The 26857-nt window shown below is 36.1% G+C and overlaps 1 protein-coding gene across 1 annotated transcript in view; it reads left to right on the plus strand.

The window, feature by feature from the left end:
* Positions 1-26857, plus strand: part of LOC120636661 (dystrophin-like protein 1) — a 274699-nt gene that overhangs the window by 73703 nt on the left and 174139 nt on the right. Inside the window, exon 2 of the mRNA XM_039908223.1 lies at positions 392-674. Within this exon, the coding sequence (XP_039764157.1) occupies positions 447-674 (228 nt within the window). The 5' untranslated portion in view covers positions 392-446. The remainder of the gene's footprint in view (positions 1-391; positions 675-26857) is intronic.

Below are 26857 nucleotides of genomic sequence, written 5' to 3' on the forward strand. Positions count from 1 at the left end.
CCTCTCCCAAAGGAACCGAGCTTGATGTCGGGATAAAAAGTATCCTATATTACTTCTAGCACTTCCAAGAATATGTGCACAAAGTTTCATAAGGATCGGTTATTTAGTTTTTGCGTGAAAGTGTAACAAACAAACTTACATTGACATTTATAATATTAGTAGGGAAAAGCCTCATTTCAAGCCCATAAATTAGATTAGTTAGGCAATAAATAGGCTTATGATATTCATTTGAATTAAGAACTCTCTTCGAATACTCTATGTCCAATCTTTAGATCGGAACCTTTATTGTGTTATTTCACGAAAACTTTAGAATCCCTGAAAAATCTGTGGTAAAACCACCTAATGCCTACCGAAGATTCCGTATTTTAACGCTTATTTCTTTCTCTTGCAGGTTGTTGAGAAACACCGGCACATATTAAAGACAGGGGTTCAAACAATGTGTACCAATGTTTAGAAGAAAGGGGCGCAAGAGGTCTAAGGTGCGTCAGGTTCAATACCTTCGCATCATCCTGAAGCCCGGGGTGTGGAAACGTGTGCCTATGAAACTGCTGAAGTGGGGCCGCAAGATGGCTTCCACCAAGCGTTACGATCTGGTGCCCAACGACGAGTACGATACGAAAATCCCTTTGCATCCGGACGTGGCTTTTGAATATGGGATTACATTTCATGCCAAGGTAAGTAAGACTAATAACAATTAAAGAAATTACTTTAAACAGTGCTTGTCAGCAACGTTCGAATCTTGTCTGCCATAACTTAGGTATAGTTCTAAAATGCTCACTAACACACACGCAGCTTATTGTTGTTTACGTACTTTTAATTATTAAAACAATTACCTACTTAAATTTCCTCCGGCGTACTACATGTTTCTTTTACCAATTCCTGCGAAACTATGGAAGCTGGAAGTAAAAGATGTCCTAGGAAGCATGAAACTTCATTTTTGGAAATACATAAATATATTTAATTGTGCCATAACATTATATTACATTACATTAGCTGTGATGTTAGATTTGCGCTATTATTTTACAGATGAAAATCTATTTATAAACAAGTTCGAAGAAGTAAAATTGACTTTGAAATATATCTTGCAAAAGTTTCGTACCTCGCGTAAACTTGGAACATGTCGATAGTAAAATGGATACAGTTTTTCATTTAAAAATATTTGAAATGTGACACATCTATATGTAATACCTGTTCTTCAACACCTCCAGCTACAACTCTGAATAAGTCGTGAAATATATCAGTTAGTTTGATGTTCCTAAGCTGGGATTACCAGCGGCTTTGTCGAATCTCTCGCCTCTTTCCTTGGCTCCACAAATACAAAAGTTATCGAAGTTGTTTGGATTCATTTAAATTCACCTTTTAGATCTTAAGCTTTATTTCTAATCCGATTGTCCGTTTTGCCTAAGTGATAGGAACATATTAGGAATTACACCTACATTAAACTATAAGGACTTATCCTTAATCCGTAAGCAATTTGAACATCTTTTAAATTAAAATTGAGACGAAAATAGGTTTTTTTGAGTCAAAACAATGAATATGCGTAACCAACATTTAAGCAACAGAAGGTTCCGGTCAACAGGCCCAGTGGTGAAGGCTTCGATTTCACTTTCGAGATGCTGAGTTCGAATCCCAGCACGCACCTCTAACTATTTATAGTTATGTTCGTTTTGACCAATTCAAGTGATATTTGAATGAAGTGATACTTACATGGTGAAGTTTTTAGGTTCTTTTATTTGAAATCGTGTCTAGTTTTTCAAAATATATATTTTTATTAGGTGTATACCCATCTCTTAAAATAACTGTTTAGTATAAATGTAGGTAGTCCTTAATTTTTTTAAACTCGCGATAACTTCTAAATAATAGGACATATTATTTAATTGGAATGAATTAAAAAGTTTTTTACTGCTATATATGAACTCTTGACGTTAAAACTATTTATTTAAATAAGATTACTATTACTAGTTATTTAATACGATTCTAATGCAACCTACTTTAATTTCCACTGGCGATTTAATAAAATATTAGAACACAAATACTGCTATTACTTAACTATTATAGATTTATTCCCTCGCGGACTTTTTCGTAGGTCATAATGAGTACTTTAACCATGCAATAAAAATATTTTTACAAAATTTTTTCTAACGCCAAGCAATGAATTCTATAAAATTTTGCTACTTTGGATTACATTATTGCATTTTTCGGAAGGATCTCCTACTTTTTTGAAAATAAATTATAGCCTTTGTTACTTCGTAATAGCTTAGCTTTCTTTTGGCGAAAAAATGGTTAAAATCGATCCAGTCCTATCGGAGCCAATTGGGCAAACAAACCAAAAAAATTCTTTCCTCTTTTTAATATTAGTATAGACTAGCTGACCCGTGTAACTTCGTTGCACCAAATCGGTTATTAGCGGAAAACACAAATAAAATAACATTTTCAAAAAATGAATCCTAGCTAGATCGATTTATCGACCCCAAAACCACCTGTATACTAAATTTCATAAAAATCGTTGGAGCCGATTCCGAGATTCCAATTACATATATATACAATAAAGATATAAGATATAAGATATAAGATATAGTTTATACAATGCTAATAGTTTTAAATTTTGGATGGATTCTTGATACTCATTCTCGCCAGAACGGCTGAAAGGGTCTGAACAAAATTGGGTGCAGACATAATTTAAATGTTAAAAGGATAAAGAAGATAAGGTTAAAGTCTGGAATAGCACATTGGCTACTTTTTAATTGCGCAGCAACTTTGTTATGTTTACTAGCTGATGCCTGACTTCTCGCGACTGTCGTCAACTATTTTTTAGATTTACTTGAAAGCTTAGGTAATTGAATTAAAGTCATTGAGAATAGAGAATACTGTTTATACAGAGTCGTATGTCCGCTGCGCTCCTGTATAGAAGTCGCTTAAGTTGGGAGAGATACTTGGAAATGTTTTCGGTACAGATCGACTGTACGGTCCGACATGAATATACTTTTTAGGTAAGTAATTGCATGTAGGATGCGACTTTGAGAATAGTGTGCACAGAGTTCAGTGTTTCCCAGGCTCTTGTTTGGAAAGCCCCTTGAATTGGGAACGGCATTGGGAAAATAAACGTAGAATACCTCGAAACTCCTCATTCTAGTATTGAGGTCTAAGTGGAACTCAAATAGCAATGAAGCCGCATATGATGAATCATGTTTTATGTACCGTAATGTATTATCTTAAATAAACTAACTTAAACTTAGCTATTTTGATTACACTCAAAGTAATAATGCAGTTTAATTTGGGCTAACGTTGAAGAAAAACAACGCAAGGAAACCAGCATGACTGAGAGTTCGGCACAATGTCCTAAGGAATGCGAAGTCCACCAATCTGCGCTGGGCTAGCGTGGTGGACTACGGCCTAAAACCTTCTCATTGTAGTAGGAGACCCTGTAGTGGACCGGTAATGGGTTGTTGAGATGACGATTATGCTGACTGTAATAATAAGCAGCGGAGGATGACATGACCTTCCATTTCATAAGGTTGCAAACTCAAAAGTGACCTAAAATGCTGCGTGCTTTCCCTTTTAACGATCTTTTTTATTTTTTACTAGCTGTTGCCCGCGACTTCTTCTGCGTTTGTTTTATGATGTGACATTTAGTTCTAGTTCTAAAAAAAATTTAAGTATTCAGTATCGCTAAGCCTTAAATAAGGGGTTTGCTGCTGTCCGCTGAGGAGTTCTGTCCTCTATCTCCAACCACAGTTTGGGCAAAATTAAACACATATACCTCTATGGAACAAACATAAATATTGAAATCGGTTTTAATTTGACAGAGTTATGGTGTAAAATCATCAAACACTCATCCCCTCTACCAAAGGAACCGAGCTTAATGTCGGGATTAAAAGTATCCTATATTACTTTTAACACTTCCAAGATTATGTGTACAAAGTTTCATGAGAATCGGTTAAGTAGTTTTTGCGTGAAAGCGTAACAAACAAACTTACATTGACATTTATAATATTAGTAGGGATTAACCATAAGGAAGTTATCATTAATACTTACATATCTCCTCTTCTTGTCTTGTCTTGTCACCTGGACGTAGGTCTAGGGAGTTCTCAAATCTAAGTTCTTCTGCCGAGGAAATAACGATGGTTTTACTGAAAGATACCAGACCTCCATCCTAACACTTTAACGTCAAATCAATATACTACGTTTCATGGAATAACTATGTGCGCCTTCCATTGCCAATTCAGCTGTCCTGATTTTCTACGGAAATTCTCATTCTTGAATTGATCACTTAGAGATATTCGAAGCATTACTTCCATCATAGCAATCGACCGAGTTTCGTGGCTATCAACCATCACTGCTAATACAGCCTGTTCGAAGACTTGGGCCTTAGCGAAGATGTCAGGTATTACGACACAAAATTAAAGCGACGAGGGTTAACCTACAATTGCCGGACGGTGAAGACCAAGAACAATGGAATGGAAAACAAAGAAGGCATTACGATGTGTTCTAATTACTTCAGTACTGAAAGCATTAGATACGCAGCGGGTCAGGGTAGGAAGTGTGGTTTTATTTCATAAAGAGCCCCGAAATTGGTTGTATTAGATATTCTGTGCCTTGCACAATGGTACGGTCACAAAGGGTCTATTCATACGGGTACAATAACGTCATCCTTCGCTAAGCGCTAACTTACTCTTATGAGTCGGGGATAAATTGCTTATTGTTCATTATGATCTAGCGGCAGATCCAATTTTTATTTAGCTTTCATTAAAATGGGTAGACTAATTCTGATTTGGTATGATTTGTATCCCGGTGTTCCTCAAGGCGATATTTTATCCCCGTATTTGTTTCTTGGGCTACAAAAAAAAGGTTCTCAATTGGATACCTTTTTCATATTTGTATTATTGTTTGTTTTTGTGCATTTTGATTTCATATGAGTTCTATTAAAAATGTGGTTTAGTAGTGTATTAACTACATTAAATTATTGTGAAAAATGTGAAAGAGATGTAAACTGTTAATTATAAAATACAGAGAAGTTAAATTTAATTACATGAAAATGTTATCCATTTTATTTTTTGTTCCATTCATGTTAGTTATAACCGTTTAATAATTATTATTTAGCCGTGATTTTAATATATTTTATATACGAATTAATATTTTTGAAAAACCAGTCAAGTCCGAAGCCCTTCATCACAACTACCCTCATTTTTAGGGCACAGAATTCATAACATCGACATATGCTATTAAAAAGGAACAATTCTGTCATATATTATTTTATTATTTCGTCGTAACTTTAATTATTTATGCATCGCAATCTTCGGAAACTCTCTGAAGGAATATTTTATCGCATTTTGGCAAAATTGATGCTCAGCTCTTATTGGTCATAGCGTGATGTTATCTTCCCTATAACCTTCTACGATAAATGGAATTTCCAACTCAAAAACATGTTTTCAATCCTCTTCAGATTAGCGCGTTCAACCAAACAAACTCTCTAGCTTCTTGATATTAGTTTAATATTAGTTTTTAATGTTTTCCGAAGGTAAACAATCAACGCGATTGGCTATTGACTTGGCAGTGAAAATAAGAATTGTCTCGCTGTCAATGTCAATACCTGACCTCGGCTGCCAAAGGCAACGCATAAACGGACTTACGAGAAATGTTTGTCAAGAATTTTGCACAAGACCTACTTCGATCGATAGCCTTACATTATACCTTATACCTTATACTCGTTCACGCATCACGTAATAATTTCCACTTAGTTTCCGCCATACCGAAGGAATATAGAACATAAATTGCCCTAGGGTAATCCAATGCCTTCATACATACAATACTCAAGTACTACTCTTGTCCGCAACTTCGCCTTTTAGTAAAAGTGCGAAGGTTGTTGCGTGAAAACGTACCGACCTATTTAGGCCACTTACGCGTTTATGTTATTTTGCCAAATTTACCGGGAAAAAGAGTGTCCAGCGTATTATTCTAAGACATTGCCTTTTCCAGGATAATAAGTAGTCTATTCTTCTCTTCGGCCCATAAACTACGCAGCAAACTTATGTAAAATTCATGGCAACCTGCTGCCATGAAACCATGCAGATTGCTGAATGATAGAAGGGCTGACCCACGAAATGTCGTATTTATAATATTGAGAAGGAATAAACAACTAATCTCGTCACTTACCCGTTTAAAAAAGATGTACGGCGACAGAACCTGATAGATAAAACCTGAAGCAAATAAAAAAAAAAGTTGAAATGTTATTGTATTCAGGGTACATACTAGTAAACCACAAGGCGGACGTACGTCCTTTATTTTTCAAAATTTAAACGCTTACAAGTTAGTGCAACTCTCTCGAGTGCAATGATCTTCAAACATTAAGATTCGCGTAATGAGAGCGAGATGTAAACATTAATGTATTTTATTTTTAATCATCATCACATCAACCAATGGGGTTAAGGCCGTATTCCACCACGCTGGTCTAGTACGGATTGGTGTACTATTTGTAAACAGGTTTAAATTTTTTTTTAGCCTACTAAGAACTTCGACGTCCCTCTCTGGGGGACCCAGTTCAATCCCCGCAGGCACCTCTAACTTTTTGGGGACAAATGCGTATTATAAGCAATTAAATAGCACTTCCTTCAAGGTTAAACATTGTGAAGCCCGCCTGAGTTCTCCATAATGTTCTGAATGACGTGTGAAGTCTACTAATCTGTACTTGGCCAGCGTGGTGGACCACTTAACCCTTCTCTATCTAAGGACCTTGCAATGTAATGGGCAGGTGAAGCGCTGTCAATGGTGACTGTGGGTACATCTTTACATTATTTTTAGGATAAAATACATATCCTTTGGATATTATAAAAAAAAAAATTTATGGTATTTCGTTGTATTTTTTATGAAAACTCTTTTTATTCTATTTTTAAAAGCTTACTTTACTGAGAAGTACTTGTTGTTTACAAAATAAGACAAGTAAAAAAGGGACTATTAAAAAAAGGTGTTGTGATTGTTTTCATGCCGTGCCAAATTATTGAGCTGAGTGAAAGTGAAGAAACATCCGCGAAGCACTGTCCCCAAAGTGTAGATTCATCATTTCAACCCATTACCCACTACATGTTACGGGTCTTTTACCACCATGAGAAGGGGTCCACCACGCTGATCCAATGCGGATTGGTGTACTCCACACACGTTTGAGAACATTATGGAGAACTCTCAGGCATGCAGGTTTCCTCACGATGTTTTCCTTAAGTTTACGAATGTAGTTATCGCCATCACTACTCACTGCTGTGTACACATTGTGTATGTAATCAACGCATCAAAAGTGCCAAGCCATGCCATGTCTCTATTTTAATAAAGACTGACTTTGTTGAAGAAAGTGATATTTTAATCACTTATAACGCACATAACTTAGAAAAGTTAGAGGTGCTTGCTGGGATTCTAACTTGGCCCCCCGAAAGTCAAGTCAAGTTCTTGCCCACTGGGCTATCACCGCTTCCGTAAGTACTGATTAAAGTATTAAAAACTGATAACCCATGTCTTATTGGTGGCTAATTAGTTTAAGTAGATACCTAAATAAAACAATAACGACATAAATATATAAAAATCTTTCCCGTCGATCCTTTAAGAGTGTTCGTGACTTCTTACGACCTTGACTTGAGACCGGTTCAGAAAATAAGGCTACAGTGTCCTTTTGTGATATGACGACATTTAGAGCTCTTATGAATCTGAATTCTTTTTATCCATGTTTGTATTACGATAACCTTTTCTATGATTTATATTTTGCGGCAAGTTATGAGAGTTTATAAATGAACTAGCCTGTTAAACTATTAGGTGTATTTATCACAACATCTTCCCAAAGATATAAACCCCTCGTTCCGAAAACCCCGTTCATTATCGTTTGAGTATAAACCCTAGAGATACCTGGCTTTAGGAAATGCCGAAATCCTATTAAGGTCCAACTTCTTAGAAAAGGCCTGCGCTCTTATAACAGGCAAAATTTCAAAGCCTTACTATCACTACCTCCGGCATTGCTGTGAATGACAAGTTGCAATTCCAATGCCGCAGAGACAGTATTCAGGGATTATTCTTATTTCTATTTTTTAATTTTTTTATTTTAGTTCTGTTATTTCATTTTAATTTTCATTCGGTTGATTTGTTTTAATTTAATTTAATCTTTATTTTTTTTATTTTTTGACAATATATTTCTGAACTTATTTATTTAATTTAATTTCATTAAATTTGTAAATACAATGTTTAATGTTCATGGGCAAAGTCTGAAATAAATTATTATTATTAATCTCTACACCACTCCAGCACGGCTAGCATGGGCAGGAAACAATTATCTCCCCGGCTATAAATGTACTCGTATCTTCACCCACAGCTTTATCAACTCTCAGAGCACTGGCACACAAGTGGAAATGATATCCAAATAATAAATAAATTACTACAATACACACATCGCCATCTAGTTATGGGACGTTATGGGTACTAAGATGACTATTGAATATTTTTTTATGAATAATATACATAAATACTTACCTGGCAGAGATCACTTTTAGTGATAAGGTCGCCTTTTGCTTCTAATTTTTTTAAAGTATATTTTTAATTTCTCCTTTACTACGCAATAAAGATGTTTAAATAAAAATAAAATAAATACTTATAATATACAGATGCGTTATAATAAACGGGGGTAAATTACATGTTACCGTGTTTTAGCAGCAGGGCACGTTAATTATATCCCCTGTCAGGGGATATAATCCGGGGATACAGTTATTGACTCCTGCCTGTGTTAGCCCTGCAGTGCGAGTCACAAACCCACGGGTTTGGCTTAAAGTGCTCTCCAAGGTTAAGAGTTGTGTAACGCTAATTTCCAAACTCCGGGCTTGCCCTGTGTATTCATCATTATCAACATATTATCGGCCCTCGGAATCGCCCTCTCAGAATAAGAAGGGTTTAGGACATAATCCACCACGCTGGCATATAGCAAGACGCCTTTGAGAACATTAAATATTCAGAAATCTTAGGCGTGTAGGTTTTCAACGATGCTTTTACTTCACCATTACTTCAGAAGTGATATTTAATTTCATCAATTAAAAACGAAAATAACTGAAATGTTTGAGGTGCGTTCTGGGGATTGATCTTTCTCCCGCGAACGGTGATAAAGCAGAAGCCCTTAGCTACAGATCAGGGCTTCGCTTTTATACATATAATATTTGATTGGAAGTTTATTGACGTACCTATCACTCTGAGATTATGCAAAGCATCTTATGTAACTAAGACTAACTAAATTTGAAAAGATCTAAACAAAAAAAAATTAAATAAAATTGCTTGGTCTGGTGGGAGGCTTCCGCCGCGGCTAGTTACCACATCGCCATCTAACCCCAAAATAAGCGTCGCTCGTGTTATGGGTACTAGATAGCTGATGAATATTTTTTTATGAATATAATACACAAAATACAGATAAACACCCAGACAACACAAAAAAAAACATTCACGTTCATCACACACATGCCCAACAGTGGGTCGGTGATGGATTAATAATGTTGACAATGATTACATTAATAGTTAACGGAGTTAGCTTAATTCTTCGTCTACAATTAACAAAAAGATTTGGGTAATAATAAAAAGAGGGTAAAACTAAATTACAATATCTATTTCTGCGATACGAAATAAATATCGGACCAATTTATAAACAACTTCAATCGCACCCTGTGATCAAATAAAATGTTTTACTTTGATCGAAGATTAAGAAATATTATATTTTTACGACAGCCTGACACAAAATTATATCTATTTTTTGATCAGTATTTAGTGGGTACCTATTTTAATAAAATTAGAGAACTAGTATACCGAATAAATCCAACAATCATGTATTTTGAATATAACAATGACATCTCTTTACTGTTGCTATCTCTGGTTTGTACACGATGTTTTCTACTCACAACAATAGATGGCGTTATCAGGATATAATAATTCTGAAAGCTGTATACTTTTATTTTTAATATATTTTTATATATATCTTAGCGTAAAAAAAATATTTTTCTAAAATTTATATTATCGCAGACTCAAATTAGGATATTCAAGGGAAATCCACATTAAATAACAGTTTTCAATAACAATCCTGAATCGCGCTATCGAAGTTTTTTAAAGATTTGGGTATATATAGATTAGAATTGTGCTACTCTGCGGGGAGTCCGTTACCACACGGTGTCACTATGATGACATGACCGGGCTCGTTGCGGTACGCAATTAACCCATGAACTTAATATACGTTACTAGGAAGTATGTATTAAGGTTGTGGTTTAAATTGCACCTTGTGTGCCAAGACGAACCATGGTTGAGCCTAACACCTGCAAGTGTTTCGCCATACCGATGTGGCCCTTTGACTCCCTTTTGCTGTTTTTTTATGAGTTTAAAAACTTAAACTTAGAACATCTTTTTCAATTTGCATAAAAATAATCTCTTGCAATCTCGATGGTGATGAATGATATTTCAGTCTAAGATGCGATATAATCGGTTAGGAGTTAGACAGTTATATTTAGCCCATAACCCCTATCGGTTTCTTCTAGCCAGTACTTTGTAACTAGCCACGGCCGAAGCCTCCCACCGGAACAAAAACGTACCAATACCAGAAAATAAAATACTAGAAAACTATTTGGAATTATGCTTTGAAGGATTACCAATTGGGACCAAAGTCCCTTATAAATAATAGAATGTTAGATCAGAAAATGTGTTTATCTTTATTATTAGAAATTGTTTTTATGTAGGGGTTATTAAATATATCCTAATTTAAATTATTATATTTTTTTAATTTCATTCGATGTTATAAGTGCCTTCCATTCGATGCCTGAGAGTTGTACATAATGTTCTCAAAGGTGTGTGGAGTCCACCATCCTGCCCTGGGCCAGCGTGGTGGACTACGGCCTTAACTACTTCTCATTGGAGAAGATGACACTTGCTCTGTAGTGGGCCTCTAATGGGTTGATGTGATGACGATGATGATGAATTTAAAGTCGGGTAAATAATTGTTTGAGATCTTAATCGGTTCGTACTACATTAATGTGCTGCCAAGAACAGTGTAGCTTTGAGGTCTCAGTTCGCATTTCTTGAATAGTTCTCTAGATTCTCGTTAATAGCCGGGCGGGGCAATATTCCCAAATGCTCAGCCCTCTAATCCAATAAATTATAGATATTGTTTAGCCCTTAGAAGCGGCTTTTGTTTATATTGCAAAGCTGATATTTATAAATTGCCTCGTTAGCCTAGTAGTAAGCACGTTCGGATACAGATCACGTGGTTCTTCGCTCGAATACCGGGTCGAACCAATAAATTTTATGTACCTACCTTCCAGTTTAGAAAATTTCGGTTTAGCCTGGAGTTATAAAACATCTTCACAGCGGACGTGGGTTCGATTCCTACTACTGGAAAATGTTTGTGCGATGAGCATGAATGTTTTTCAGTGCCCGGGTGTTTATATGTATATTCTAAGTATTTATGTATATTATTTATAAAAATATTCATCAGTCATCTTAGTACCCATAACACAAGCTTCGCTTACTTTGGGGCTAGATGTCATTTATTATAATCCCCGTAAGTATCTATCGCCCAGAGGTTTTCTTTAAGTGGGCATACGTCGGTCGTGCTTCAGCTGTTACACTCGACTCTCTGCGACGCTCATCTGCTCCGCCATCTCCTTATGATGGTTGCCATTCAGTGCGAGAGCTCGAAGCCTTGGTTTGGTCCAGTCTTAACCGTACAGCACTATTTTTTTTTTTTACTACGACAATGCACACATCGCCATCCAGCCCCAAAGTAAGCGTAGCTTGTGTTATGGGATTACTGTTGAATATTTTTATGAATAATATACATAAATACATATAAATAATGATATACAGAAGACCCAGTCACTGGACAATATTCATGTTCATCACACAAACATTTTCCAGTTGTGGGAATCGAACCCACGGCCTTGGACTCAGAAAGCAGGGTCTCTGCCCACTGCGTCACTCGGCCGTCAAATATTTAAATAATCAGTACCAATACATAATATCATATAAGTGGCCTATTAACCTTGCTGCACTTTAACAAAGGCAATCGCGGTAGCATGCATCCGACAACAAGAATTACAGTCAAGCGCAACCTGTCAAGAATAACATACCTGTCAACCGTCATCCTATTATTTAAAAAAATAACTTTCAGGAACAACTATTGTTGCGCTCACAATATAACAATAGCAATTAATGTTGCTATTTTTTACAACAATAGAAGTAGGTTGGCAAAAGCATGACGATAATTTGAGAATAAATATCAGTATTTGTAGGATAAGATCCGGTTGTTGCATGTACACACAATAATTTAGATTAAATCTCCTACGAAACCTCAACGTTTTTGACAATGTCCCCACGCAAACTTTAATGGGCCAGGTTTTATAAAAGTTATTAACCGCGGGTAGAAACAAATAATAGATATGCAAAATAAGCGTCTGCCAAATATCTGTAGCTATTGGTCCCTCGATATTAACTCCATATACCCATTCCCTGTGAAAGCAATAAAACCGCACGAAAACATATTATATTCTAATTATTATTTATTTCAAAGATCAAATGTTAAGATAAAATATCTAATTTCATTAAGCGAGAAAATAAGAACAGTTAAGTAGATAGTGAACATTAGACTGAGACATGGAAGAACAAATATTTATTATCCTTACTAATATTAAAAATGCGAGACTTTTTTTTATTTGTCCTGCCTTGACGTCCTATCCAATCAACTTGATTCTTGGCACTGAGTTATTTGAAATAACGCAGAAACAAGGCAACAAAAGGTTCCCAAGGGATTTGTAAAAAAACCCTAATAAACGCGGACGAAGGACGCTGACAACAGCTTGGTAACAATATTTTCAAAAAACCGACCAAATGATGACGACCAAAGATACTACAAAAAAATTCATAAATCACTTTTCCCGCTCTCAAGTTTTATTCAAAATCTATTTATTTCAAGAAGGCCTAGTTATAAGAACTTTTGAAACGTTAGTTTTTGACAGCACTTTTGAAACTAACGTTTCAAAAGTGCTGTCAGTGTGTTTGTAGTGATCATACCACCGGAAGGCAGATTCTACCGAGAAGAACCGGCTAGAAACTCACCAGATTGGTTTTTTCAATATCATTTTATAGTTTAACAATCTTAAGAATTTTTCAATCTTGAGATATGGAAGCGGTGCGGCCTGCTTCCAAGCAACCTTTGTCGTCAAGGAATTCATCAATCTTGTAGTAACCAGGTTTGATTAAATGTGTTTAATACATTGTACCTAATTGTATCTTGTTATAAAAGCATATGCCCATCCTCACAAAGGATTCCTGTATTTTTCAGACGTCTAGTTTCTAGTAAGTCGATTGTTTATAATTACTTATGTTTTTTTAATAAAGATTATATAATTATAAATACATTGCTACTGTTAGTGTATCTTTTTCTTTAAATTTGGCACGAAAGGAGTCGGATGATCTAAGTTTATATATTGATCGCACAGCTCTTTTCTGTAGTATAAATATATTATTATAAAAATATATTAAATATAGTTTCTTATAAACTGGCGTGCATAAAAATTAGGCCAACCTTAAAATTGGATCCTATGGAATGCATATTTAATTTGTATCATTTCTAGCAAAAACAAAGTTTTTTTTGTTGCTGCAAGTAGGGGAGGGTGGGGCAAAATGAGGCTCGGGGCATAACGGGAAGTTAGCTTGTGAGCGTGGCACACACGCGTACACAAGCCGACAGCGGTGCCATTTGTTCGTTGTTCTGTCGCCGCACGTGAGTCAGAGCAAGCGGAACGTGTCGGTGCGTGTTTTAGTGTCGTGGCTAACAAAAACAGTTTTTGAGTGTATTGTTATTTATTTTAATATAATATACTCTTGTGTAGTGAGGTAAGTACATAACCTGCATTTACTTTTATACTATAAATCAGTGGGAGTGGTATTAACCTACTCAAATTCTAATTCTTTTTTGACAATTTCTATTGTGGTTAGAAATGACCGACCAATTTGAAAGAAGTAATGTTTGGGGCAAAATGATCGGGGCATATTGGGATGGTATCCCATTTTGCCCCTCTCACAGAGGCAATTTAATTTAATATTTTAATATTTAAGCTGGCGATAGAGGACATTTTTATTTCTCTCAGTAAGTAGTTTGGATATAATTCGTTTACTGGATTTATAGTTATTATATTAAAAGTCCTTTTTCTTTATTTACAGTCATTATGGTTCGTACCTACAAAAGAAAAACTAATCGACAAAAATGGGACGAAGCAGACATGAGAAGAGCAGTATCAGCTGTGCTTCTCAATAGAATGGGGTTTCTCAGGGCTTCTGCTACTTATACTGTGCCAAAATCAACTTTAGAACGAAGAGTTAAAAAAGCTCGCCAGTCTCAGGATGCAGATACAGATTCAGAAAATGACTACGGGAAAAAAGGTTTAGGGCACTTCAAACCAGTGTTTACAAAAGAGCAAGAAGAAGAGTTAGCCACTTATGTAAAAATGATGCAATCCCGATTACTCGGGATTACTGGGACAGAGCTAAGGATACTAGCTTTCCAACTAGCTATAAAAAATAATATAGAGAATCCCTTTAATCGAGAAGATGGTATGGCAGGGAAGGATTGGCTTAGTGGGTGTCTTAAACGCCATCCAGATATATCATACAGGCAACCCGAACCGACTTCTGCGGCTAGGGCGATGGGATTCAATAGAGTCGCTGTAAATAGCTTTTTTGATTTATTAGAAAGTGTTGTGGATAAACATGCACTGACTGCAGATAGAATATATAACGTGGATGAAACGGGTATAAGCACTGTGCCAAAAAGCCAGTCTAAAATTTTATCACTGAAAGGACAGAAGCAAGTTGGATGTCTAACGTCAGGAGAAAGAGGCCAACTAGTGACAGCTGAAATATGTTTTAGTGCGACGGGAGTATATTTGCCACCAATGCTAATTTATGCCAGGAAACGCATGAAAAACGAGCTTCTAGATGGTGCACCAGCCGGCTTTTGGGGAACCTGCAGCGACAATGGCTGGATAACTTGCCCAATTTTTTTCGATTGGTTCACACGTTTCGTGGACTTTACAAAGCCTTCTAAAGTTTGAAACAAACCAGTTTTGCTTATGTTAGACGGCCACGTGTCCCACACCAAAAATCTGGATCTCATAGATTATGCCAGAGAAAACAGTGTTATATTGTTGTGTACACCACCACATTGCACTCATAGAATTCAACCCTTAGACGTGTCCTTCATGCGGCCGCTAAGCGCATATTACAGTGCTGAAGTAAAAAAGTGGTTAAGAGATCATCCTGGACGCGTAGTAACTTCCTACCAAGTTGCAGACCTTTTTGGAAAAGCTTTTATACAAGCATCAACCATGAGCACTGCTATAAATGGTTTTAAAAAATGTGGCATATGGCCTGTTGACAGGAATGTTTTCACAGAAGCTGATTTTTTAGCTGCGGAAACCACTAACACTGAGACCCTTTTCATCGAAGGCCTAAATACGGAAAATTCAGGAGACGTACCAACACCATACTGCGAACCTTCATCATCAGGAATTTCACAAGTAGCTCAATTGAATCCGCCCGTATCAAACCCAAATAAATTATACGAACATGCTATGCCTACCAACTGTTCTGTATCCGCTTCAATGGCTAGTCAAAAAAGTCCTGAAAGGCAAATATTACAAAAAGTCCAATTAAATATGTCTATTTCAAACCTCAATGAAAACATTTCTGAACCAATCATACCCGCCGTCCAAGACAACTTGTTAACTATGTCCACCTCCATGGTTTCAGTTTCTACACAGCCATTTGTACCTCTCGCATCCACTTCAAAGCCTAAAGATAAAACTCCTGAAAGGCAAATTTTAAAAGCAAAGAGTGCATTTACAGTTACGCCTGAAAATATTATGGCAATTCCCAAAGAATTAAGAAGTAAGGAAAGACAAAAGAGAAAACGTGGTAAAACGGCTATACTTACGGATTCCCCGTACAAAAATGACCTGACTAAGGAAAAGAATGCAAAGGAATGTAAGGAAAATAAGAAAAAGACTGCACCAAAGAAGAAAAACGACCGAAGAAAAATATCCAAACCAAATAATAAAAAAAAGGCTAAGAAACAAAAGCAAAGTGAAGCCACATTTCCTACTTCATCCGAAGAAGACGAAGATGACTGTGCATGCATATATTGTGGTTACTTGTATTCGCAGTCAGATGAGGGTTGGGTTGCGTGTAGCTCTTGTGCCGGTTGGGCACACAATTCCTGCGCCGGAGTCGACGACGATGATGACGAGGCCCACATTTGTGCACAATGTTTGCCTGAGTAAATTGTTTCATCATTTTGCCCCTTAGCGTTTCCTGTTTTGCCCCGACCATGGGGCAAAATGGGAAATTTGACACTCAGTGATTAGTTCCTCATAATTAGGAAAATTGGTTGATTAAGCCTAAAAGTACAAATTAAAATAATGAATAAGCATCTAACTATTGTTTCTAATTAAAAAGTTTATTAAAAATACTGTTGATTTCGTATAAGTGTTTTTTTTTTTCTTAAGTATCCCATTTTACCCCACCTTCCCCTACAGTAGCATCTTCTTTTAATTTTACGACTCTTAAAATTATTATTATTATTTATTATTTAACTCTTTATTTGTACACCACAATGAAGTTAGGAAAATAAAAAAAACAAAAGAAATACAAAGACAGAAGTAGAATACAAAAGGCGGCCTTATCGCTAAGTAGCGATCTCTGCCAGGCAACCTTTGGATTAGGACAAGATGAGAGAGAGCGGACAAGTGGTGTAAAATTAATACAATGGATATTCGAGAAGCAGAAGTTGTTCGCATCATCACGCTATTGGAAACCGGAATGAGTCAACGAAATGTGGCCCGTTCGTGTGAAGTTAGTCGTTCCACTGTTCAGTGTGTGAAAAAAAGATATCTAGAGACAGGTGGCTACATCAGGCGAACTGGGTCCGGTCGCCGAAGGAAGACAACGGTGAGAGATGATCGATTTATTGTGTCTACAAGTTTAAGAAATCGTGTCTACAAGTTGAAGGGCAGTACATGCTTAGAGATGTTCGAAATGTTAATGTAAGTGAATGGACAGTAAGAAGAAGGCTTAAAGAACATGGTTTACAATATTTTAAACCAGCCCCAACTTATAGTAGGTCACACAGTAGCAAGGTTACAATTTGCACGTTAGCACCGAGATTGAACATTGGAACAATGAGGTACTCTTTTCTGATGAGTCGCGAATGTGTCTTTATGGAGCTGATGGTTGTAAAAGAGTCTACCGCCGCAGTGGAGAACGGTATGCACAATGCGCCATATCTGGAAGGGTAAGCTTTGGAGGTGGGTCAATTTTGTTTGGGGAGGAATACGTTTGGAGGCCCGTACCAAGCCAACAAGTACAAGAAGGTTCTGTTACTGCTTCGTCGTATATCACGGACATTCTGAGTGACCATGTAGTGCCATATCAAGGATTAATTGGTAACAATTTCATTTGAATGCACGATAATGCTCCTCCTCATACCGCGCATTGCGTGAGAGAGTACTTAAATGAGGTTGGGTTTTCGGTTCTGGACTGCCCAGCGTATAGATCAACCCAATAGAACATTTATGGGATGAGTTGAAGCGGCGGGACAGACAAGAGAACCAGCACCGATGAATTTAGGGCAGCTGCAAATCGCTCTTGTCGAGGAGTGGAACAGTCACATTCCACAGTCAACAATAAAAAACCTAAGCTAGAGGAGGCCATACCCCCTACTGGTGGAGGTAAAATCGGTCCAAAACTAATAAAAAATTCATTTGGCAAAAATCACTTGCTTACGGATTTACGTTACATTACGGGCTTACAAGCGAAGACAAGAACCTAAGAAATTAAATTAACAAAGAAAAATGACATAAGTGTGGATTAAAATTAAATATTTATGGCAAAAAATCATAGTCCGAATCTTCTTCAAATGAAGAATCTACGATATAATTAAAACGACATGTTGACGATATGTTGACAAAATGTATATGTATAATACCTTTGAGGAATAATATTTAACGGAGAGATCCGATTTGTGATCCGATTAAATCTTTGCGTTTGCTTCCTCTTTATACTTAACGAAAATGTTTTATTTTAAACTTATGTAGCCTGTGACCGTAATGAAACAAACATACATTCCATTTACAGTAAACTTAATTCAGTTGTTTTAAGGTTGTTTGTTGGTCTGTAAGCGGGTTTGATTTCCGAGTCGGAAGATTGAGTTTTCCTGTCTCTGTACTATTTTTGTTAAAAATATCCATTCTTTCATTCATTCACTCGTATTACCATAATGAAAATGAAAATATAGCACCCAGCATGATGCCAGCAATGTTCAAAGTAGGGACAGTGGAATTCCACCGATCGAAACGTCATTCAAATACCAGGTCGGGTGCTTAGCAGTGGAATTAGGTCGGTAAACCACGTTTCGTATTATGGACGTACAAGTTACTACCCATGTATTTTATGAATACAGGAGAACAGCATCCTATCTCAAAATTAACCTCAAAATTAACGTTCTATCTATTAGGTAATTTAAAATGCTGTTTTCGTTCGTCATTATTTTTTTCATTATTGCACAACCATAAATCGGACTACAAAAGGCGGACATAATGCTAAAGCGTTTTCTACCAGGCAAAAGGCCAAGTTTTCGTTGGGTTGGCTATTTTTATGTTTTAAAACGTACAACTTAGATTTTATAAGGATTTTTTAAAGTATTTACTGCTTGGTTTGAAATAAAAAATAAGAATCATTATAATCATTATCAGCCTGTCGATGTCCCACTAGGAAACATGCGTCCGCTCCTATTGGAGAGACGGTTTTAGTGCACACAACCACCACGCTGCTCCAATGCGCGTAGGTGGTCTTTGTGGATCATTATCATGGCCTTAACGTGCTGAAGCATGGGGCAGAACACCGCCAATTTCCTAGAAGTGAGAACTAGTTACTGAGGATTTTCAACAGAATAATAACTAATAAGATTTTCTGGAGTTCATGCAACTGCAGAAAATCCTAAAATTCCATGAAACCAAGTCAACCCGCAAAAAGTCGCGGACTGCAGCTAGTATGAAAAATTTTATCGGCTATAGGGAACCTCACGACAGTATACCTAGAATATGGCTCGATAGGTACTGCAGAAATAATAAGAACTTACAACATAACTCCTTACGAAAGCCTACGTAAGTTATAGTTATGTAACAAAAAGAATTCAATAATTCAAAATTCAAAATTCATTTATTTCAAGTAGGCCTAATATAGGCACTTTTGAAACGTCAAGTCTGTCTGTGTGTAGTGACACTACAACCGGTTCGGAAAGCCGATTCTACCGAGAAGAAGCAGGCAAGAGACTCAGCGGTTGCTCTTTTCCTACAAAAACAATTTACATTTTACATTAATATAATATATATTGAATAACTCTATACAAAAGTCTCCCTATGTTATAGTTATGAAACAACATATATAACCACTAATGATATTTTATTCTTTATATACAATTACAATTTAGATTGACTGCAATCTCACCTGGTGATAAGTGATGATGCCGTCTAAGACGGTAACGGGCTTACCTGTCAGGCTTTATAGCGGTTATATTAAATTCATAACTGTAATCGGTTTCTACGCGACATCGTACAGGCAGGGTGATTACGTATCTCAAACCAGGTTTGTGACAGGCGTAAATTTCGCGATCATTGCAGTCAAACGTCTCTGAGCCGGGAGCTCCCAGCCACGCTTAGCCAGGGCGGTCGTCAAAAGTTGTAAAACAAAAGTGAAAAGTTAACTGTCACTTGTCATACAAATTTTTAGTTACGTATTACGGAGGTGTGAGAGTGGATACTCACAGAATTAAGAACATACAGAATACTTATTATTGTGTGCAGTGCAATACCAAAGAAATAATCGAGAATTATAAATCAGCGAATTTACATTAATATCTCGACTTGAAACGACGAACTTAGAATACTACCCCGACATCCAAAATTAAAGAGTGACTTTTATTTTTTTTAGATTATGCATAATACCATATTTATGATACAACAATGTACCTATGTAGCTCGAAAATACTTTAATCGCGTAAGAACAGTTAAAAATCCATTGTGAACGCGTAATTTTTGTGAAATTTTGATAATATTGATAAGTTAAGAAAACAGAATGATAGACTCACACAAAATAAACTATGTAAAACTAAATAAAATATAAAACGTCTTCGAAACCACCGCAGCGAGAGACAGTTCCAAACTCTGTGGCCAAGGTGACTGCCCGCTCTAGGATGACCGGTAGACTCGATAACCCTTTTCGATAATTCTTTAAAAAGCGCTCGTGCCTCCGGACTCCACGGTGCCAAAGTCAGTCTAATTGAATTTAATTATTATAGTCAAATAACACAACAATTTTGCTTGATGGAGGTCTCAAGGCCGAGCAAATCAACCTTGGATTAAAACACAGCGTTCTCTCATGTTGCCTTAAAGATCTTTGTAATCCTTTAAAGGGGTGCGTAAGTAGGGATGTTTTGATTTGATAGGATTTAACTATATTTTAAACATGTGTGGTCCGAGGTAATTCCTGGGCAATGTGTAAGACCTCACCAATACCTACTAGTTTATCTAGTAGTTTATTTACATTTTGTAACAGTTTAATTTTAGTGTATTTTACTGCTACATTATTATCGTACTACTTTGTTGTTGCCAGAGTTCTTCGTTCGCGATACGGTTTGCACTAATCCCGTGGGAACCGTTACTTTTTCTGGGATAAAAAGTAGTTTATGTAACTCTCCGCCCTAACAACTAACTAACTTTGCGCAAAAAATCAAGTCGATTGATAGATTGCGTGAAGAAACGACAAACAAACAAACACATTTTCGCATGTCTTATACAAAATAAGGATTTGTTACGCGTTTACGTTCCTCTGATATTATAATATTTAACTTTATCGTAACTAGTTTTACGTCTTAGCAAACCGGTGTTATATGGTTCACTTCAGTTTTCGGCCTGTCATCCGTTCAGTTGACAAAGTTTTCGAACTTATAACCCCTCTATGAACATCCTCAGTGCGGAAAAATTGATAATTAAAAATATTCTTAAAAACAGTAGTATTACCTCCTTCTCATGTGATTTCCTAACGTGCGATTCTTCAAAGAGACCTTTATTAGCAAGCCTCTCTTTCAAACTATCAAGAGGGAAAACATGAGAAAAATTAGCCTTAATCTCTTGGTAACTTGCTTTATTTGCAAAGCAAAAAGACACACCATCCATCTTAATGAAAGATTAATTTTTAAATTGCCAAATTTTTGCCCAAGACTCTATCGTACGGACAAAGTATGATATCTTATCTTCAAATAATTAAACCGACAATTAGGTATTGGAAACGCAATTAAACTAACTGACGTTATTTATAGAATACTAGCTTCTAGACGCGACTTTGTCGGCGTGGACTTCAGAATTTGGTCTAAAACTTCGCTCGTTAACAGTTTTTAATCTTACCACGCGAACTATTTGAGAGATCGGTATAGAAAGTACATTTACTTTGATGTTCTTTTCCATGTAAAAGGCTAAATGCATGCCAAATTTTATCCAAATCCGTTCCGCCGTTTTTGCATGATTAAGTAACAAACATCCACACTTTGGCATTTATAATATTAGTAGGATACATAACGTACTGCTGCTAAAATATTTACAAAAGAAAAACGCCATACAATTGGTCCATTATAGGTAAGGGTTCCCAAGACGACGTTGGCGCTATTTCTTCTTTGTATTGCAAGGTTTATGCTTAAGGTTTAACAAGCGCCAGCACTTTTGTTCACCAGACACTTGGACCAGTTTTAGTGACGTGATGGTATTCCAATTTTTTGTAATTCAAAAGCAGAATGGTTGCCTTATTGTTTAACAAGTTCCCGCATCTGCTCAATCCTTTCGGACTAAACGATATTTTGTCAAAAAAAAAAAAAGTAGTAATTGTTAGGTATTTTCTTAATTCGTTATAGTATTTTCATTACCAGCCCGGGGCTAGTAATTAGTGGTGTCAATCCCCGTGCCTCGGAGAGCAGGTTACTCTCTCCGGTTACTCTACCGGTTAATCTCACTAACTAATGACAATAGTCGTTAAAGCCCACCAACCCACATTGGAGCAGCGTGGTGGGTCTATGCTCTAAATTCAAATTCAAAAATATTTTAGACCTTATCACATGCATTTATGAAGCGTTTTGTACATATTATATGTTACTTTCAATTGTTGGTAATGGTGATAACTCAGTAGTTACACAACTAACTTAGCCGGGGTTTTTTTTTGTGTACCACCTCACATTAGAATTAATATTTAGCTTTGAAGTTCGAGCAATTCTTACCCAAGGTTTATTATCATACATGTAATCCTTAATATTATAATATCATTTTTCCATAAGCTTACGTTATACATAAACTTTGATCTTATTGAGAGATATCATCTGGTAATCCGTACTCCGTACCGATATAGTACCTACACATAGTCTTGGAAGTGTAAGAAGGAATATACGATACTTTTTATCCCTACATTAAGCTCGGTTTCTTTTGGGAGAACGGATGAAAGTGTTTGACGATTTTACACCATAGCTCCGACAAATTATAACCGATTTAAATAATTATTTTTGTACTATAGATATTATAAAATGTGTTTTATTTTACCCAAACTGTGATTGGAGATAGAAGACAGAACTCCTCAGCGGACAGCAGCAAACCCTTCATTTAAGGCTGAGCGATACTGAATACCTTAATTTTTTTTAGATCTACAACAAAATTTATTGCCCCATCAAAAAAACAAAATCAAACGCAGACGAAGTCGCGGGCAACAGCTAGTTTGTTATAAAATGATATACAATTACCCTTAAATGAATTTTAAATTTTATGTAGCCAAGTAAACTGCGCTACAAGTTTATTTTACTTCTAATATTAATATCGTCACAGTCCATTTTCTTTTTAAATTTTGTTATATTTTTATGTACATAAATTAAATTTTCAAATATGTATTGAACGCCTTTGGTTGCCTGGAAGAGATCACTATGTAGCGATAAGGCCGCCAAAATGTATACTTTTTGTTAAATTTTTATTTATAATTTTACTATATGTTTATGTGGTGTACAATAAAAGTGTATTCATTCATTCATTATTATGCACTGTCGTAATTTTAACTTCCTTAAATTTATATCCTAAACAAGTAAGAACCATCTTGGGCCCATTTTATATTATGCACGAACAGCCCTCTTCTGCAGTACACACATAGAATCAATGTCACCGGAATTACACCATAATAATATGCTGTAGGACATAATGCTGTGAAAGTAACTTAAATGCACAAACCTGGCAGTTTCTATGCTGCAGAGCTAAATCGATAAATTATTTATATGTGGACGCCATTGTAGTTAAGCATCTAACGTTATAGCTAGAAATGTTATCGAGTCCACCAGATCCAATTCCTCATTGTCAAGTTGTACGATGTTTTTTACTTGTTTAACATTGGGTAACGTGAATTTAATATACTTGGTTTTTTCCCGTTCAGAGCTTAATTATTGGCCTCGCAGCATTGCACTACTTTAACGAGAAATTAGTTTACTTCGTCTAGATTTGTTTCGCGTGTTTAATTTTTAACATCAGTGATGTATCAAAAGCAACAATCTAACCGTCTATCCCATGAATGAAGATCCCTGTGCCCAGTTGTAAAACTGTAATAACCTACGGTTTTGATATTTTGTCGTCTCTCAAACCATTATTCATTAGATATCCTTCCTATACATCCCTATCCCTATCCCTATCCCTACTAATATTATAAATGTCAATGTAAGTTTCTTTGTTACGCTTTCACGCAAAAACTACTTAACCGATCCTCATTAAACTTTGTACACATATTCTTGGAAGTGTTAGAAGTAATATAAGATACTTTTAATCCCGTCATTAAGCTCGGTTCCTTTGGGAGAGGGGATGAAAGTGTTTGACAATTTTACACCATAACTCCGACGAATTATAACCGATTTAAATAACTATTTTTATACTATAGAGGTTATAATGTGTTTAATTTTGCCCAAACTTTGTGTTGATCTGATGAATGTGGTTGGAGATAGAGGACAGAACTCCTCAGCGGACAGCAGCGAACCCCTCATTGAAGGCTTAGCGATACTGAATACTTTAAATATTTTTAGAACTACAATTAAATTTAATGCCACATCAAAAAACAAAATCAAACGCAGACGAAGTCACGGGCAATAGCTAGTATAGTATATTTTTCTAACTTTTAACTTTCCCGATCGCTTCTAACGCGCACCCCATTGTGATTATCTTTAAAAATAGCCCCCATGTCTAACTGAAGCGTCCAGGAGAAAGAAGCAATGTCCCTGGACTAAAGGGGAGACGCTATAAGAGAAGTTACCAAAATTCCAAAACTTCATAAGTATGAAGCGTTCATACATTTAACATGTTAACACTAATGTTAGTAATGGTGATAACTGCATTCGTTAACTTCAGACTAAATAAGAGCCCACAACAAACTTTTATTAGGATTTTGAATGTTTAAGGCTCCCAAAATTCATAATAACTTTTTTTAGACATGTCAAATTTTCTGATTGGCTTAATATGTCTTGATACATACCAAAAGTGGAAATATCGAGTTCGAATCCCAGCACGCAACTATCAACCACCACCACCCGCCATAACCCGCAATTTCTAAGTTATGTGCGCTTTAAGCAAAAAAAATATCCCTTGCTTTAACGGTAAAGGAAAATATCGTGAAGAAACCTGCGTGCCTGAAAGTTATTCATACTAATGTTCCCAAACGCACGTGAAGCCCACCATTCCGCAATTGGCCAGCGTGGTGGATTACAGCCTAAACCCTTGTCAGTCTGGGATCAGACCCGTGTTGTGTAATGGGCTGGTAATTGGTTGTTAGAATTATATATTATAGCTTAAGATTATATACCGAGGCACTTTTAAAAATTATACTTTTATTACTATTTTCTTTTATTTTATTTAATATACTTTTAGTGTAAAAATTGTCAAATCCACCATATTAATACTGACTCGGACGACTTCTTTAACAGAGCCATTTTTTAAATTTTATTAAAATTTAATAAATATTCATAAGTTAATAAAGTAACAGATATATATACGCAATGACAAGAACAAACATGACCGCAAAAATCATTCGCTACGTTTACGAACGTAGTTTCATAATAAAAAGCCACAAATTGCAGACGATTTAATGTAATATAAGAAACGGTTGGCGGGCGCATAACAAGCGTAGATTTTAACAATGTACCGTGGCTTGAAACGAGCCAATTTATCCACATCAGCGATTACATCCGTATAGATAACAGAGGATTACTATTTGATGTATGTCGTCTATACAGCGAGGTAGTTGGTGGCAATTTCGGTACAAGATTAGTTCGTCTTCGGAAGTGATAGGTTATAGAGAATTGATGCTTTGAATAAGGTCATCGAGCTGGCAACATCGGTAATTACAGCATCAGTATTCATAGAACTTAGGATATGGAATTTGATATATGTCCCTCATGTTCCTCATGTCACGTTCAGATTACCATATTATTATAGTTTAAGGTGATAAAGAATTGAATCCCTGAATAAGGTCAAGGTGACAAGGTCTGTATTTATTTACAGAATCGGTATTCATAGAAGATGGTGACAATTCCATGAAAGATGCTTACAATTCCATGAATATTTGTTCGTCGTTGGGCTAGATAGGTGAAAGGGTAAAGCTTCGAATAAGGTCGTAGCTACGAGTAGAAAGCTGGTTGAAATTCAGGTTCACATTATTTTATTATTATAGTGTAAGGTGATAGAGAATTGAAGCTCTGAATAAGGTTAAGGTGAGAAGGTCAGTACTAACAGAATCACTATTCATAGTAAATGTTTGCAATTCCATGAAAGATGCTAACAATTCCATGAATATTTGTTCGTCGTTGGGCTAGATAGGTGAAAGGGTAAAGCTTTGAATAAGGTCACGGATGTTTGTATTTACAGCGTCTCTATTCACATTACTTTGGGGATTACAGTTTGATGAATGTCTCTTGCCTTAGTTAGAGCCAGTTGCAATTTAGGTTCAGAGAAGATAATTACTAAGAGTGATAATGAGATCGAATCGGTGATAGTGCAGTGTGTGGGGCTCGACTTCACTGTTGGAAGGGGGGTCAGCTTTGGCAGACTTTCGAGTAGGTCGGCGATATCAAAGCCACGGAGCCACTTGACTTGTACGTCATAAGACCGTAGAATTTAGAAATCCATATTAAAAAATATTTAATGTAGCATAGACAAACACGTGGCTATATCTGATGAATGCCTATTTACTCTGCGCTGCAGTATCCCATTTTATAAGTATCGGCAAAAAAGTCATTTGGACAAGCCAAGGGCATTTTTATGTAATTGCACGTAAGTATTTACAACAAAACAAAAAAAAAAAAAGTAGCGTCCCTTTATAGAGTTGTAACATATTTCGTAAATAGGTAATAGCCGTTAGAGTAACCTCAGTTAAATTATTTCTATGATAATCCTGCTTTTCACTAAACCTAGGAAACGCTTAAATCGGATGCATAATGATAAAACATACTTATATAGATAGGCGCTATCTAAAGTTCCGCCACCGATTCGGAGGGGCTTTAATGTTTAGAGAACTCGTAAACTGATACTTGACAGATAAAAAAAAATTAAAATCGGTTTTTTTAATACCCTTATCCGAACGAAAAATTAAAAATATTATAAGTACAAACACAAAATACCACATCTTGTGGCAAAAATCATACACAAGTTAAATCGATTGATAAAAGGTATGCCTAGAAATCTTTTTTCATTAGGCATTA

The sequence above is a fragment of the Pararge aegeria genome, chromosome Z, assembly GCF_905163445.1.
Source record: "Pararge aegeria chromosome Z, ilParAegt1.1, whole genome shotgun sequence".
NCBI classification, from domain to species: Eukaryota; Metazoa; Arthropoda; class Insecta; order Lepidoptera; family Nymphalidae; genus Pararge; species Pararge aegeria.